Raw genomic sequence first — 16,511 nt, 5'->3', positions numbered from 1 at the left:
TTACCTGGTAAATGGCAGGAGTGTTTCAGTGTTACCTGGTAAATGGCAGGAGTGTTTCAGTGTTACCTGGTAAATGGCAGGTGGTTTCAGTGTTACCTGGTAAATGGCAGGAGTGTTTCAGTGTTACCTGGTAAAGGGCAGGAGTGTTTCAGTGTTACCTGGTAAATGGCAGGTGGTTTCAGTGTTACCTGGTAAAGGGCAGGAGTGTTTCAGTGTTACCTGGTAAATGGCAGGTGGTTTCAGTGTTACCTGGTAAAGGGCAGGAGTGTTTCAGTGTTACCTGGTAAATGGCAGGTGGTTTCAGTGTTACCTGGTAAAGGGCAGGAGTGTTTCAGTGTTACCTGGTAAAGGGCAGGAGTGTTTCAGTATTACCTGGTAAAGGGCAGGTGGTTTCAGTGTTACCTGGTAAAAGGAAGGCTGTTTCAGCCAGCATTTCCACCTCAGCAGCGACTGGACGGGGGCGGCAGCCTGAGGGCGAGGGATAAGGGGCCGGCGCTCTCCTTTCTCTTCTCCTTCTTCATCATCCTCCTCTTCTCTCTTCTCTTCCCCTGCTCCCCCCTTCTCTTCTCGTGTGCCCAGGTGAAAGAGGACAGAGGAAAGAGCACCGATACCCAGCACGATGAGGCTCAGGTTCTGAAAGAAAAAATAAATAGAGAATGAAAAGTACAAATGGATAGACGTAAATATCTCCTCTTCATCTCCTCCCTGAAGTTGTCTACTATTGTTATACATTACTTCATTTATTTTTAATAACACTGTTCAAATGACATACTGAAGGTCTAGCATGAGCCTACAGTGCATTTCAACAAGCACTTCCTATTACAAACATGAGGAAGAAGATAACATCATCATCAAGATAATGAGTTGTGAATGGTTGTGGTTATACGCACATTCTTTAAAAAAAAGTTGAAGATAAAATTGTATCATGAATTTGCATTAACTATACAGGAAACAATAGACAATCTGAGGCCAACCCTGATCTACTCATCTATGAGGTAATGTATGGCTCTACCCACCCTGAATATAGGGATATCTATGAGGTAATGCATGGCTCTGTTCACCCTGAATATAGGGATATCTATGGGGTAATGCATGGCTCTGCTCACCCTGAATATAGGGATATCTATGGGGTAATGTATGGTTCTGAATATAGGGATATCTATGAGGTAATGCATGGCTCTGAATATAGGGATATCTGTGGGGTAATGTATGGCTCTGCTCACCCTGAATATATGGATATCTATGGGGTAATGCATGGCTCTGCTCACCCTGAATATATGGATATCTATGGGGTAATGCATGGCTCTACCCACCCTGAATATTGGGATATCTATGGGGTAATGCATGGCTCTGCTCACCCTGAATATAGGGATATCTATGGGGTAATGTATGGCTCTGCTCACCCTGAATATAGGGATATCTATGGGCCCCAGGGTCTCGGTGAGAGAGGGGTCCTCGTCTGATCCGGTCTGGAAGTGGAACAGCAGATAGGCCACAGCGTACACTGTTATATTGGCCATCACTGTAAACGCATACCTGGGAGGGCAGAACAAGAGAGAATATTTTGCCATTTTAAAAAGCTCATTTCCTGCAGTTCTACACATTTTGCCATGTCTTGTGTGTGTTCATGTGCTATTTGAAAAACTCAAACATTACAACAAAATCAACAGGTTAAAAAAGCCTCGAGGCTAGTTGATCTGGACATTTCTGACAAGTTATAAACTGCCACCGATGGATAGGGCTGCCGTGCTTCTAGCTCTTAGGAAACTTTGCAGTATTTCGGGTTTTTTTTAGGTGTTATTTCTTACATTATTAGCCCATGATTTTTTTTTGCGTTACAGCCGGGAAGAACTTCTGGATATCAGAGTGGCGGTAACTCTGGTGAGCTACGACCAAGAATACGACTTTCCCGAAACGGCTAAATGCCTTTTATCCTCGCTTCGAGGCAAGCAACACTGAAGCATGCATGAGAGCACCATTTAACATCGATGGGGCTGTATTGGAGCGGGTCGAGAGTTTGAAGTTCCTTGCTGTCCACATCAACAAACTATCATGGTCCAAACACACCAAGTAAGTCGTGATGAAGGAACACCTTTTCCCCCTCAGAAGACTGAAAAGATTTGTCATGGGACCCAAGATCCTCAATAAGTTATTACAGCTGCACCATCGAGAGCTTCCTGACCGGTTGCATCACTGCCTGGTACGGCAACTGCTCAGCAGCCGACCGTACGGCGCTACAGGGGGTTGTGCGTTGTTAGAGGTTCACCTAGGGGTCATGATAGGGGCTGGACCAAATGTTTGATGTATTAGAATAATTGATTATGCTTATGTTGTATTAATAGAAGGGGAAGGGTTATAAGACCTCTCCCACCTTACATGTATAGGGTCCTAGACTACAGAGTAACAATATATATATACAGTATGAGGTTTAATATTGTTCCACAGTACTTTTCTGGTCTTTCTGCCTCTTCTAAAAGCAACAGTCTGAGAAATGTGTGACTGTAGAGACAGAACTCAGTAAGAGATAAGGGACCAGTCAGACATCCCACTATAAATCACCTTGGACATTATTTACTGCTAAGTATTTAGATAAACACTAAAAACCTTGATTATATAGCTGTGTAGGCATGGTTTTAGTCTCATGAGTAGAAGGTAATGACGTAGGCAGTGACATCACTAAGGCTGGACTTCAGGTTTAATAAAAGCAACTTCTATTTTGCAGAACTTACTCGGAAACATGCGTGCTCTGTTCCTGATTGTCAATTTCTGTCTGCAATTGCATTAATAAAGGTTTTTGAATGATTTAATTAAAGATATTGTCATAATGCTAATTTCACCAATGATGATTGACAAGGAACAGGAAACAAACCCTAACAGTGTACAGCCCAGTACATCACTGGGGCTTCCTGCCATCCAGGACCTCTATACCAGAGGGTAGTGAGTACAGCCCAGTACATCACTGGGGCATCCTGCCATCCAGGACCTCTATACCAGGCGGTGTCAGAGGAAGTCCCTACAGAGGGTAGTGAGTACAGCCCAGTACATCACTGGGGCTTCCTGCCATCCAGGACCTCTATACCAGAGGGTAGTGCGTACAGCTCAGTACATCACTGGTGCTTCCTGCCATCCAGGACCTCTATACCAGAGGGTAGTGTGTACAGCCCAGTACATCACTGGGGCTTCCTGCCATTCAGAACCTCTATACCAGAGGGTAGTGTGTACAGCCCAGTACATCACTGGGGCTTCCTGCCATCCAGGACCTCTATACCAGAGGGTAGTGCGTACAGCCCAGTACATCACTGGGGCTTCCTGCCATCCAGGACCTCTATACCAGAGGGTAGTGCGTACAGCCCAGTACATCACTGGGGCTTCCTGCCATCCAGGACCTCTATACCAGAGGGTAGTGCGTACAGCCCAGTACATCACTGGGGCTTCCTGCCATCCAGGACCTCTATACCAGAGGGTAGTGTGTACAGCCCAGTACATCACTGGGGCTTCCTGCCATCCAGGACCTCTATACCAGAGGGTAGTGCGTACAGCCCAGTACATCACTGGGGCTTCCTGCCATCCAGGACATCTATACCAGAGGGTAGTGCGTACAGCCCAGTACATCACTGGGGCTTCCTGCCATCCAGGAACTCTATACCAGAGGGTAGTGCGTACAGCCCAGTACATCACTGAGGCCAAGCTTCCCGCCATCCAGGACCTCTATACTAGGTGGTGTCAGAGGAAGTCCCTACAGAGGGTAGTGTGTACAGCCCAGTACATCACTGGGGCTTCCTGCCATCCAGGACCTCTATACCAGGTGGTGTCAGAGGAAGTCCCTACAGAGGGTAGTGCGTACAGCCCAGTACATCACTGGGGCTTCCTGCCATCCAGGACCTCTATACCAGAGGGTAGTGCGTACAGCCCAGTACATCACTGGGGCTTCCTGCCATCCAGGACTTCTATACCAGAGGGTAGTGTGTACAGCCCAGTACATCACTGAGGCCAAGCTTCCTGCCATCAAGGACCTCTATACTAGGTGGTGTCAGAGGAAGTCCCTACAGAGGGTAGTGAGTACAGCCCAGTACATCACTGGGGCTTCCTGCCATCCAGGACCTCTATAACAGAGGGTAGTGCGTACAGCTCAGTACATCACTGGGGCTTCCTGCCATCCAGGACCTCTATACCAGAGGGTAGTGTGTACAGCCCAGTACATCACGGGGGCTTCCTGCCATCCAGGACCTCTATACCAGAGGGTAGTGCGTACAGCCCAGTACATCACTGGGGCTTCCTGCCATCCAGGACCTCTATACCAGAGGGTAGTGCGTACAGCCCAGTACATCACTGGGGCTTCCTGCCATCCAGGACCTCTATACCAGAGGGTAGTGCGTACAGCCCAGTACATCACTGGGGCTTCCTGCCATCCAGGACATCTATACCAGAGGGTAGTGCGTACAGCCCAGTACATCACTGGGGCTTCCTGCCATCCAGGACCTCTATACCAGAGGGTAGTGCGTACAGCCCAGTACATCACTGGGGCTTCCTGCCATCCAGGACCTCTATACCAGGCAGTGTCAGAGGAAGTCCCTACAGAGGGTAGTGCGTACAGCCCAGTACATCACTGAGGCCAAGCTTCCTGCCATCCAGGACCTCTATACCAGAGGGTAGTGCGTTCAGCCCAGTACATCACTGGGGCTTCCTGCCATCCAGGACCTCTATACCAGGCAGTGTCAGAGGAAGTCCCTACAGAGGGTAGTGCGTACAGCCCAGTACATCACTGGGGCTTCCTGCCATCCAGGACCTCTATTTATTTTATTTTTTATTTTTTTATTTTACCTTTATTTAACTAGGCAAGTCAGTTAAGAACAAATTCTTATTTTCAATGACGGCCTAGGAACAGTGGGTTAACTGCCTGTTCAGGGGCAGAACGACAGATTTGTACCTTGTCAGCTCGGGGGTTTGAACTTGCAACCTTCCGGTTACTAGACCAACGCTCTAACCACTAGGCTACCCTGCCGCCCCTATACCAGGCAGTGTCAGAGGAAGTCCCTACAGAGGGTAGTGCGTACAGCCCAGTACAGCCCAGTACATCACTGGGGCTTCCTGCCATCCAGGACTTCTATACCAGAGGGTAGTGTGTACAGCCCAGTACATCACTGAGGCCAAGCTTCCTGCCATCCAGGACCTCTATACCAGAGGGTAGTGCGTTCAGCCCAGTACATCACTGGGGCCAAGCTTCCTGCCATCCAGGACCTCTATACTAGGTGGTGTCAGAGGAAGTCCCTACAGAGGGTAGTGCGTACAACCCAGTACATCACTGGGGCCAAGCTTCCTGCCATCCAGGAACTCTATACTAGGTGGTGTCAGAGGAAGTCCCTACAGAGGGTAGTGCGTACAACCCAGTACATCACTGGGGCCAAGCTTCCTGCCATCCAGGAACTCTATACTAAATTGTCAATGACTCTAGTCACCCCAGTCATAGACTGTTCTCTCTGCTACCGCACGGCAAGCAATACCGGAGCACTAAGTCTAGGACCAAAAGGCTCCTTAACAGCTTCTACCCCCAAACCATAAGACTGAACAACTAATCAAATGGCCACACGGACTATTTACATTGACCCCCCTTGTTTTTACACTGCTGCTACTCGCTGTTTATTATCTATGCATAGTCGCTTTACCCCTACCTACATGTAGAAATTACCTTGACTAACCTGTACCCCCTGCACACTGACTCGGTACTGGTACCCCCTGTATATAGCCTCCACACTGACTCGGTACCGGTACCCCCTGTATATAGCCTCCACACTGACTCGGTACCGGTACCCCCTGTATATAACCTCCACACTGACTCGGTACCGGTACCCCCTGTATATAACCTCCACACTGACTCGGTACCGGTACCCCCTGTATATAACCTCCACACTGACTAGGTACCGCTAGTGCGGGGCTAGGGCGGGGCTAGGTCTGTGTGGAAAGCGGCACGGAGAGAGAGATGACTGAAGTAGCCAAGTAAACCTTAAAAATGTATGTTACACACAGCGTATCCCCTTTAACAAACCAAACATTATCAAAGCGAAAATAAAAACCCAAACCTGTCCATGCATTAATACCGGTATACCGTACAATATGGTATACCGCCCTAGCTCCGTCCTGGTTGTTATTTACCTGTAAGCAGTGAGCTCCATCCTGGTTGTTATTTACCTGTAAGCAGTGACCTCCATCCTGGTTGTTATTTACCTGTAAGCAGTGAGCTCCATCCTGGTTGTTATTAACCTGTAAGCAGTGAGCTCCATCCTGGTTGTTATTTACCTGTAAGCAGTGACCTCCATCCTGGTTGTTATTTACCTGTAAGCAGTGAGCTCCATCCTGGTTGTTATTTACCTGTAAGCAGTGAGCTCCATCCTGGTTGTTATTTACCTGTAAGCAGTGAGCTCCATCCTGGTTGTTATTTACCTGTAAGCAGTGAGCTCCACCTTGGCGTGTTCGCAGGACACCAGCTCAGGGATGAGTGACAGGTGTGAGATCTGCGTGGCAGCCCAGCCGAACTGGAAGATGATGATGAATGGGATGAAGTACGTCAGGCTGACCCACTGAGAGGTGTACTGGTCACACCCCAGACACTGATTAAAGATGAACGCAAAGGACATCAGCACACTGACCGTACCTGGAGAGGGGGAGGGGATGTTACTGTTGACATGTGTGTATCTCACTTCACTTTACCAACAGTAGCCTTGTCATTCATGCCAATAAAGCTTATCTTACTTAGAAACCGAATACAATAAATAAAGAGGGGAGCGAGGTTAGCTCTATGAAGACATAACACAGCCCACAGGAAGGGGAATGAGGTCACAGCCCAGACACAGGAAGGGGAATGAGGTCACAGCCCAGACACAGGAAGGGGAATGAGGTCACAGCCCAGACACAGGAAGGGGAATGAGGAAAAGGAAAGAACATGAATGAGATAAGCACACTGCTCATCCCTGGAGGGAGAGCGAAGGTGTTGTGCAAGCATTGATGTGGAGGCTTATATCCCAGCCCAGCACTGACACACGTGATTCAACTAATCTAGGGCTTGATGATGATTTGTTTTAGCAGCTGTGTTAGTGCTGGGCTAGAACAAAAGCCTGCATGCCCAGTGGGTCTCATGCAGGAGCAGGCCTGATCATCACAGCCCACTGATCCCAGGTAGGGTGACCTGTCTAGCTCTGAGCTTCTTCAACCACCTGATAGCACATAGCTGTCTGCTAACCTGATAGCACATAGCTGTCTGATAACCTGATAGCACATAGCTGTCTGATAACCTGATAGCACATAGCTGTCTGGTAACCTCATAGCTGTCTGGTAACCTCATAGCACATAGCTGTCTGGTAACCTGATAGCACATAGCTGTCTGGTAACCTGATAGCACATAGCTGTCTGCTAACCTGATAGCACATAGCTGTCTGCTAACCTGATAGCACATAGCTGTCTGCTAACCTGATAGCACATAGCTGTCTGGTAACCTGATAGCACATAGCTGTCTGGTAACCTGATAGCACATATCTGTCTGGTAACCTGATAGCACATATCTGTCTGGTAACCTGATAGCACATATCTGTCTGGTAACCTGATAGCACATAGCTGTCTGGTAACCTGATAGCACACAGCTGTCTGGTAACCTGATAGCACATAGCTGTCTGCTAACCTGATAGCACATAGCTGTCTGCTAACCTGATAGCACATAGCTGTCTGGTAACCTGATAGCACATATCTGTCTGGTAACCTGATAGCACATAGCTGTCTGGTAACCTGATAGCACATAGCTGTCTGGTAACCTGATAGCACATAGCTGTCTGGTAACCTGATAGCACATAGCTGTCTGCTAACCTGATAGCACATAGCTGTCTGCTAACCTGATAGCACATAGCTGTCTGCTAACCTGATAGCACATAGCTGTCTGCTAACCTGATAGCACATAGCTGTCTGCTAACCTGATAGCACATAGCTGTCTGGTAACCTCATAGCACATAGCTGTCTGGTAACCTGATAGCACATAGCTGTCTGGTAACCTGATAGCACATAGCTGTCTGGTAACCTGTTAGCACATAGCTGTCTGGTAACCTGATAGCACATAGCTGTCTGGTAACCTGATAGCACATAGCTGTCTGGTAACCTCATAGCACATAGCTGTCTGGTAACCTGATAGCACATAGCTGTCTGGTAACCTGATAGCACATAGCTGTCTGGTAACCTGATAGCACATTTATTGTGGGCCTAGAATGGTACGGAATACATACATTGGCAATTGTGAGATCCAAAAAGTACATAATTTGACTAATTCATAACTGTATCATAATTACAGTGTAGCAATCAACCAATGCACCTATATGAAACAGGTATTCACTCACCCACTAAATGCCATGTCTTCCTCTTGCCGTATGTCCCACACCCCGGCGTCCGGTCCGACTCGTAGCCGATAAGGGGTGTGCAGACCCCGTCCGCTATCTGCCCCACCAGCAGTAACACACCTGCATAGGTGTTCTGAAAGCCCAGCACGGAGTGGTAGTACACCAACAGGTAGGTGAACCACATAGACGCACACAGATCGTTCAGAAAGTGTCCCACAGCGTAACTCAGCCGCCGACAAAAAGGCAGAGACCTCTGTGTATAGTCTGACATGATTGTTTCGAGAATATTAGGTTATTTTCTGAAAAATATATCTATTCTAATTATAGTCAAATTGTTGTTGGAAGATATTTTGATTACCTAATATGTTCGCCTAAATACGATCAAATAGGTTATCTGAATACTCAACAAGCAAAAATAGAATTCCACATTGAAAACAAATATTAGGTCCTACTTGTGTGAGTACAGATCGTTATTCCCCAACATGTCCGTGTCCATCTGATCACACGGTGCCAGTTTCCTTACGATCAAGCTGACTGTTATAAAGAGAGAAAAAAAATCTAGATATATTCAGGCACCTAACAAAACACCTCAACCACTGTCCTTACCTCAGACAACCCCGTAACCAGATTACGGTTAACTTGTTAAAGTAAAGTAACGCCTCGCCACTTCCCCATTCATTACATATATCACCCGTTTCACAGACATATCTCGGTAGTCGATTTAGAGACAATACGGATTGAATTCCAACGATATTCGCCGGCTTGTTATTCTTTGGAGAAAACATACACTATGATTCTGTTTCATGACAACAAAAATGTCCGACAGCGTTCCGGTGAAATGAAGGGAAAGACTGGGGCCCCTTTCCCGTTCTGGACCAATAGGAACGCAGGTTTGCGCTCCTCACACGTGATGCTGACAGATGTTTTTCCGGAAGAGGGATGACTTCATTCCTGATACACAAGTTCATTTGCATCTGTAATACATTGTTTCTTCTCAATTTAAAAATCAGATAAAATACATTGTTCAAACTTTTCATTACATTCTTTTGTGATTGATTTAAGTTTAGAACTACACGTATAGGCTTTCTGTGCTAGATAATAGAAATACAAGTATCTGTCTAATTGGATACTGAAAGTGATTTCATCACTCAAGTCTAGACTCAGTCCAGTGAGCAACTATTTCCCACACAGGGTCAGAGTACATCACATGTTTTACTCTGAAGAGCTTTGTCAGCGTTCCTCGTGTTTTTAGTCTGAAATAAAGGTAATGATTATTTTGTCACAAGATGACTGTCCTGTATAACCTTGGCTTACCTACTCATCACTTTTATTAGGAGAATGTCAATATCGTAGGTCTGTGTGGGAAGCGACCATATGAAGTTGTTTTTACAATGCAAGTCTGCCTGTCTAGATAATACCAGAGATATGAACAGGTTTTGAGAATGCTTATACATTTTGAAAATTGACAAGTTTTGTATTTTGAAATGGGACATTTGTATTTTTCATTTAACCTTTACTTAACTAGGCAAGTCAGTTAAGAACAAATTCTTATTTACAATGACGGCCTACCCCGGGACAAACCTAGAAGACGCTGGGCCAATTGTGTGCCGCCCTATGTGACTCCCAATCACGGCCGGATGTGATGCGGCCTGGATTCGAACCAGGGACTGCAGTAACGCCTCTAGCACTGAGATGCAGTGTCTTCGACCACTGCACCACTCGGGAGTATTACTTTAATACCTCTACAGGATCAGTGTCCCTCCACCGGGACAGTTGAGCTCACGTGCACTAATGTGACTAGCGTGACAGTTGTAAGTAACAACAAACTTTACAGGACATAGACATGTCTAATATGGGCAGAAAGCTTACATTATTGTTAATCTAACTGCACTGTCCAATGTACAGTAGCTATTACAGTGAAATACCATGGTATTGTTTGAGGAGAGTCCACAACAACAAACCCTTTGTCACGGCAACTGGTTTGAATCATTCACCTCTGAAGGTAAATAATGTACTTACGTTCAGTAATCTGGCTCTGATTTGTCATCCTGAGGGTCCCAGAGATAAAATGTAGCATATTTTGTTTGATAAAATGTAGTAACTGGGTTCTCCAGTTTGAACCCCTGCTGTCTCTGGCTCCACACCCACCCCGCGCAGCCATCTAGATGTGGGAATGTTTGTGTGCACGCTAATGATCCATCATGTATGACATTCATGGTAGTGTGTAAATTTAAATGTATTTCCATAGCATTTTTGTATGTTCTCTATAGTTATGTACTTGAAAATGTATCAATTGACCAATTGGGCACATAATATTGTCCAGTATTGCTGAAACGGTGCACACACTGCTGCCATCTAGTGGCCAAAATATAAATTGCACCTAGACTGAAATAAGCATGATGGCCTTTCTCGTGCATTTCCAAGATGAGAAAAAAAGCATGTTTTTTGGTTTGTATTATCTTTTACCTGATCTATTGTGTTATATTCTCCTACATTAATTTAACATTTCTACAAAATTCAAAGTGTTTCCTTTCAAATGGTATCAAGAATATGCATATCCTTGCTTCAGGTCCTGAGCTACAGGCAGTTAGATTTGGGTATGTCATTTTAGGTGTCCAATCCTTTTAAACTGGCACAAACTAAAACTTGCAGGTAACTGATTTGAACAAGCAACATAAAACCCATAAACACATAGGTTTCTTTCCAAAATGGCACCATATTCCCTTTATAGTACACTACCTTTGACCAGGGACCATAGTACTCTGCTCAAAAGTAAATGATCCCGGAATTCCATGTTTTCTTTATTTCTCCAAAGTGCAATTTTAAAGAAGAAATTAAATATCTGTTTCTCTCAATCCATCCTCAGTACCTGAAACCAGCCACTGTCAGACACCACATCCATCCTCAGTACCTGAGACCAGCCACAGTCAGACACCACATCCATCCTCAGTACCTGAGACCAGCCACTGTCAGACACCACATCCATCCTCAGTACCTGAGACCAGCCACCACATCTGTCCTCAGTACCTGAGACCAGCCACAGTCAGACACCACATCCATCCTCAGTACCTGAGACCAGCCACTGTCAGACACCACATCCATCCTCAGTACCTGAGACCAGCCACAGTCAGACACCACATCCATCCTCAGTACCTGAGACCAGCCACTGTCAGACACCACATTCATCCTCAGTACCTGAGACCAGCCACTGTCAGACACCACATCCATCCTCAGTACCTGAGACCAGCCTCTGTCAGACACCACATCCATCCTCAGTACCTGAGACCAGCCACTGTCAAGACACCACATCCGTCCTCAGTATTTCTTTCCTGTCTGTATGACACACTGTGTTATTCTGGAGTTCCTGTCTGTATGACACACTGTTATTCTGGAGTTCCTGTCTGTATGACACACTGTTATTCTGGAGTTCCTGTCTGTATGACACTGTTATTCTGGAGTTCCTGTCTGTATGACACACTGTTATTCTGGAGTTCCTGTCTGTATGACACACTGTTATCCTGGAGTTCCTGTCTGTATGACACACTGTGTTATTCTGGAGTTCCTTCTAGGCTCTTAATGTTGATCCCACAAATAAAAATGACTTTGTAAATGGAGCACATTGTTGTGTTACAGTTTAGTCTGTCCTCCTCTGTCAATGTTCAGCACGTTAAAATGGAACACAGACAACAGTTTGATCTCTGTCCTTTTAATAGTCTCTTATTTATGATTTCTCAGGTCGTTCCTGGCTCTCTTCATTCATTTATCCATTCATCCACCCATCATGAGCTCATCTTCAGGCCTTGTCCATCCATCCATCCATCCATCCATCCATCCATCCATCCATCCATCCATCCATCCATCCATCCATCCTCATAGAAATATACACATTTATTCCTTACAATCTTCTTCTTCAGGTTTAGAATATAAAACGGGTCCAAGCACAGACAGTCATGGTTCTGTCCCATTGTGTCCTGTCCGTCTGTAGCGGCAAGTCATCAGTCTGTTGTAGTACTGCAGGAGGGTCGACAGGGGGCGCTCTAACTGAACACATACAGAGTGAGACAGACAGAGAGGAGGGTGTAGAGTACTGGGCTCAGCTCAGTTTCAGTACTGCTTCCTTCCCTCTGTCAGTCTGTCAGTGTGGTTTCCAACAACTCCTCCTCCTCCTCTTCTTCACTAGTGTCTCTGAAGGCCTTTCCTCTTCTTCACTGGAGGCCTTTCCTCTTCTTCACTGGAGGCCTTTCCTCTTCTTCACTAGTGTCTCTGAAGGCCTTTCCTCTTCTTCACTAGTGTCTCTGGAGGCCTTTCCTCTTCTTCACTGAAGGCCTTTCCTCTTCTTCACTGGAGGCCTTTCCTCTTCTTCACTAGTGTCTCTGGAGGCCTTTCCTCTTCTTCACTAGTGTCTCTGAAGGCCTTTCCTCTTCTTCACTAGTGTCTCTGAAGGCCTTTCCTCTTCTTCACTAGTGTCTCTGAAGGCCTTTCCTCTTCTTCACTGGAGGCCTTTCCTCTTCTTCACTGGAGGCCTTTCCTCTTCTTCACTGGAGGCCTTTCCTCTTCTTCACTGGAGGCCTTTCCTCTTCTTCACTAGTGTCTCTGGAGGCCTTTCCTCTTCTTCACTAGTGTCTCTGAAGGCCTTTCCTCTTCTTCACTAGTGTCTCTGAAGGCCTTTCCTCTTCTTCACTAGTGTCTCTGAAGGCCTTTCCTCTTCTTCACTAGTGTCTCTGAAGGCCTTTCCTCTTCTTCACTAGTGTCTCTGAAGGCCTTTCCTCTTCTTCACTAGTGTCTCTGAAGGCCTTTCCTCTTCTTCACTGGAGGCCTTTCCTCTTCTTCACTCGAGGCCTTTCCTCTTCTTCACTGGAGGCCTTTCCTCTTCTTCACTAGTGTCTCTGGAGGCCTTTCCTCTTCTTCACTAGTGTCTCTGAAGGCCTTTCCTCTTCTTCACTAGTGTCTCTGAAGGCCTTTCCTCTTCTTCACTAGTGTCTCTGAAGGCCTTTCCTCTTCTTCACTAGTGTCTCTGAAGGCCTTTCCTCTTCTTCACTAGTGTCTCTGAAGGCCTTTCCTCTTCTTCACTAGTGTCTCTGAAGGCCTTTCCTCCTCTTCACTAGTGTCTCTGAAGGCCTTTCCTCTTCTTCACTAGTGTCTCTGAAGGCCTTTCCTCCTCTTCACTAGTGTCTCTGAAGGCCTTTCCTCTTCTTCACTAGTGTCTCTGAAGGCCTTTCCTCCTCTTCACTAGTGTCTCTGAAGGCCTTTCCTCCTCCTCCTCGTAAAGAAACAGCAGCACCTGAAACAGAACAAATGAACAACAATAGGATGAGATTATAACATTGAAAAAACTAAATACAAAGACCCACCCCCAATTCTAAATCGACCCCTCACCCCTAGTGCCCTGTCTGAGAGGACATGCTATACTAGGAGTAAGCAAGGGTAGGAGGGCAGGGGGAGGAGGGTAGAGAGAAGGGGGAAGGGGGGGTAGAGAGAAGGGAGGAGGTAGAGGGCAGGGGGAAGGGGTAGAGGGAAGGGAGGAGGTAGAGGGCAGGGAGGAGGTAGAGGGCAGGGGGAAGGGGGGGGGGGTAGAGGGAAGGAGGGTAGAGAGAAGGGAGGAGGTAGAGGGCAGGGGGAAGGGGGGGAGGTAGAGGGCAAGGGGAAGGGGGGGGTAGAGGGAAGAGGGAAGGGGGGGGTAGAGTGAAGGGGTAGAGAGAAAGGGGCATCCATCTCACTTGGTGTCGTCGGCCACCTCCACCTCGGCCGGGGCAGTGATGGGTGCATTGGAGTGGCCCGCCGTCGGATCGTCTGTATTCAGCTCCCCATTGGTTGAACTCAACACCTGAAGGGGAGCATCATGGGAGTATCATAGACCACCAGATAATGGCGGCTTACTATGGTCCAAAATATCTAAGGTCACTTATAATGAGACTTCTGAATGTTGTAGATATAAATGTAATGAATAGAGCCGACACGATTCCCTATTCTACATGATAGAAATGTAATGAATAGAGCCGACACGATTCCCTATTCTACATGATAGAAATGTAATGAATAGAGCCGACACGATTCCCTATTCTACATGATAGAAATGTAATGAATAGAGCCGACACGATTCCCTATTCTACATGATAGAAATGTAATGAATAGAGCCGACACGATTCCCTATTCTACATGATAGAAATGTAATGAATAGAGCAGACACGATTCCCTATTCTACATGATAGAAATGTAATGAATAGAGCCGACACGATTCCCTATTCTACATGATAGAAATGTAATGAATAGAGCCGACACGATTCCCTATTCTACATGATAGAAATGTAATGAATAGAGCCGACACGATTCCCTATTCTACATGATAGAAATGTAATGAATAGAGCCGACACGATTCCCTATTCTACATGATAGAAATGTAATGAATAGAGCCGACACGATTCCCTATTCTACATGATAGAAATGTAATGAATAGAGCCGACACGATTCCCTATTCTACATGATAGAAATGTAATGAATAGAGCCGACACGATTCCCTATTCTACATGATAGAAATGTAATGAATAGAGCCGACACGATTCCCTATTCTACATGATAGAAATGTAATGAATAGAGCCGACACGATTCCCTATTCTACATGATAGAAATGTAATGAATAGAGCCGACACGATTCCCTATTCTACATGATAGAAATGTAATGAATAGAGCCGACATGATTCCCTATTCTACATGACAGAAATGTAATGAATAGAGCCGACATGATTCCCTATTCTACATGATAGAAATGTAATGAATAGAGCCGACATGATTCCCTATTCTACATGATAGAAATGTAATGAATAGAGCAGACACGATTCCCTATTCTACATGATAGAAATGTAATGAATAGAGCCGAGATGATTCCCTATTCTACATGATAGAAATGTAATGAATAGAGCCGACACGATTCCCTATTCTACATGATAGAAATGTAATGAATAGAGCCGACACGATTCCCTATTCTACATGATAGAAATGTAATGAATAGAGCAGACACGATTCCCTATTCTACATGATAGAAATGTAATGAATAGAGCCGAGATGATTCCCTATTCTACATGATAGAAATGTAATGAATAGAGCCGAGATGATTCCCTATTCTACATGATAGAAATGTAATGAATAGAGCCGACACGATTCCCTATTCTACATGATAGAAATGTAATGAATAGAGCCGACACGATTCCCTATTCTACATGATAGAAATGTAATGAATAGAGCCGACACGATTCCCTATTCTACATGATAGAAATGTAATGAATAGAGCCGACATGATTCCCTATTCTACATGACAGAAATGTAATGAATAGAGCCGACATGATTCCCTATTCTACATGATAGAAATGTAATGAATAGAGCCGACACGATTCCCTATTCTACATGATAGAAATGTAATGAATAGAGCCGACACGATTCCCTATTCTACATGATAGAAATGTAATGAATAGAGCAGACACGATTCCCTATTCTACATGATAGAAATGTAATGAATAGAGCCGAGATGATTCCCTATTCTACATGATAGAAATGTAATGAATAGAGCCGAGATGATTCCCTATTCTACATGATAGAAATGTAATGAATAGAGCCGAGATGATTCCCTATTCTACATGATAGAAATGTAATGAATAGAGCCGACACGATTCCCTATTCTACATGATAGAAATGTAATGAATAGAGCCGAGATGATTCCCTATTCTACATGATAGAAATGTAATGAATAGAGCCGACACGATTCCCTATTCTACATGATAGAAATGTAATGAATAGAGCCGAGATGATTCCCTATTCTACATGATAGAAATGTAATGAATAGAGCCGACACGATTCCCTATTCTACATGATAGAAATGTAATGAATAGAGCCGACATGATTCCCTATTCTACATGATAGAAATGTAATGAATAGAGCCGAGATGATTCCCTATTCTACATGATAGAAATGTAATGAATAGAGCCGAGATGATTCCCTATTCTACATGATAGAAATGTAATGAATAGAGCCGACACGATTCCCTATTCTACATGATAGAAATGTAATGAATAGAGCCGAGATGATTCCCTATTCTACATGATAGAAATGTAATGAATAGAGCAGACATGATTCCCTATTCTACATGAC

The 16,511-nt window shown here is 45.3% G+C and overlaps 2 protein-coding genes across 9 annotated transcripts in view; both read right to left on the bottom strand.

Annotated features, from left to right (window-relative positions):
• Positions 1 to 9,236, bottom strand: part of LOC139387595 (major facilitator superfamily domain-containing protein 12-like) — a 28,467-nt gene extending 19,231 nt beyond the window's left edge. For 2 of the 3 annotated variants that reach the window (XM_071133957.1, XM_071133955.1), the window contains exons 1-4: positions 8,373 to 9,200; positions 6,439 to 6,649; positions 1,404 to 1,536; positions 403 to 633 (exon numbers count right to left, since the gene is read on the bottom strand). In XM_071133957.1, the coding sequence (XP_070990058.1) occupies positions 403 to 633; positions 1,404 to 1,536; positions 6,439 to 6,649; positions 8,373 to 8,643 (846 nt within the window). In that variant the 5' untranslated portion in view covers positions 8,644 to 9,200. Of the gene's footprint in view, positions 1 to 402; positions 634 to 1,403; positions 1,537 to 6,438; positions 6,650 to 8,372 lie in introns of all 3 variants that reach the window. The other variant, XM_071133956.1, reaches the window with a different exon arrangement.
• A 2,826-nt stretch (positions 9,237 to 12,062) lies between these two features.
• The window catches only part of LOC139387597 (casein kinase I-like), a 77,139-nt gene continuing 72,690 nt past the window's right edge, over positions 12,063 to 16,511 (bottom strand). For 5 of the 6 annotated variants that reach the window (XM_071133960.1, XM_071133961.1, XM_071133959.1 and 2 more), the window contains 2 exons: positions 14,090 to 14,196; positions 12,063 to 13,653 (listed from right to left, as the gene is read on the bottom strand). In XM_071133960.1, the coding sequence (XP_070990061.1) occupies positions 13,602 to 13,653; positions 14,090 to 14,196 (159 nt within the window). In that variant the 3' untranslated portion in view covers positions 12,063 to 13,601. The remainder of the gene's footprint in view (positions 13,654 to 14,089; positions 14,197 to 16,511) is intronic. The other variant, XR_011629194.1, reaches the window with a different exon arrangement.

Source organism: Oncorhynchus clarkii, chromosome 28, assembly GCF_045791955.1.
Source record: "Oncorhynchus clarkii lewisi isolate Uvic-CL-2024 chromosome 28, UVic_Ocla_1.0, whole genome shotgun sequence".
NCBI classification, from domain to species: domain Eukaryota; kingdom Metazoa; phylum Chordata; class Actinopteri; order Salmoniformes; family Salmonidae; genus Oncorhynchus; species Oncorhynchus clarkii.
Note: the sequence above shows the minus strand (reverse complement) of the source record. Positions and strands in the feature narration are given on the sequence as shown.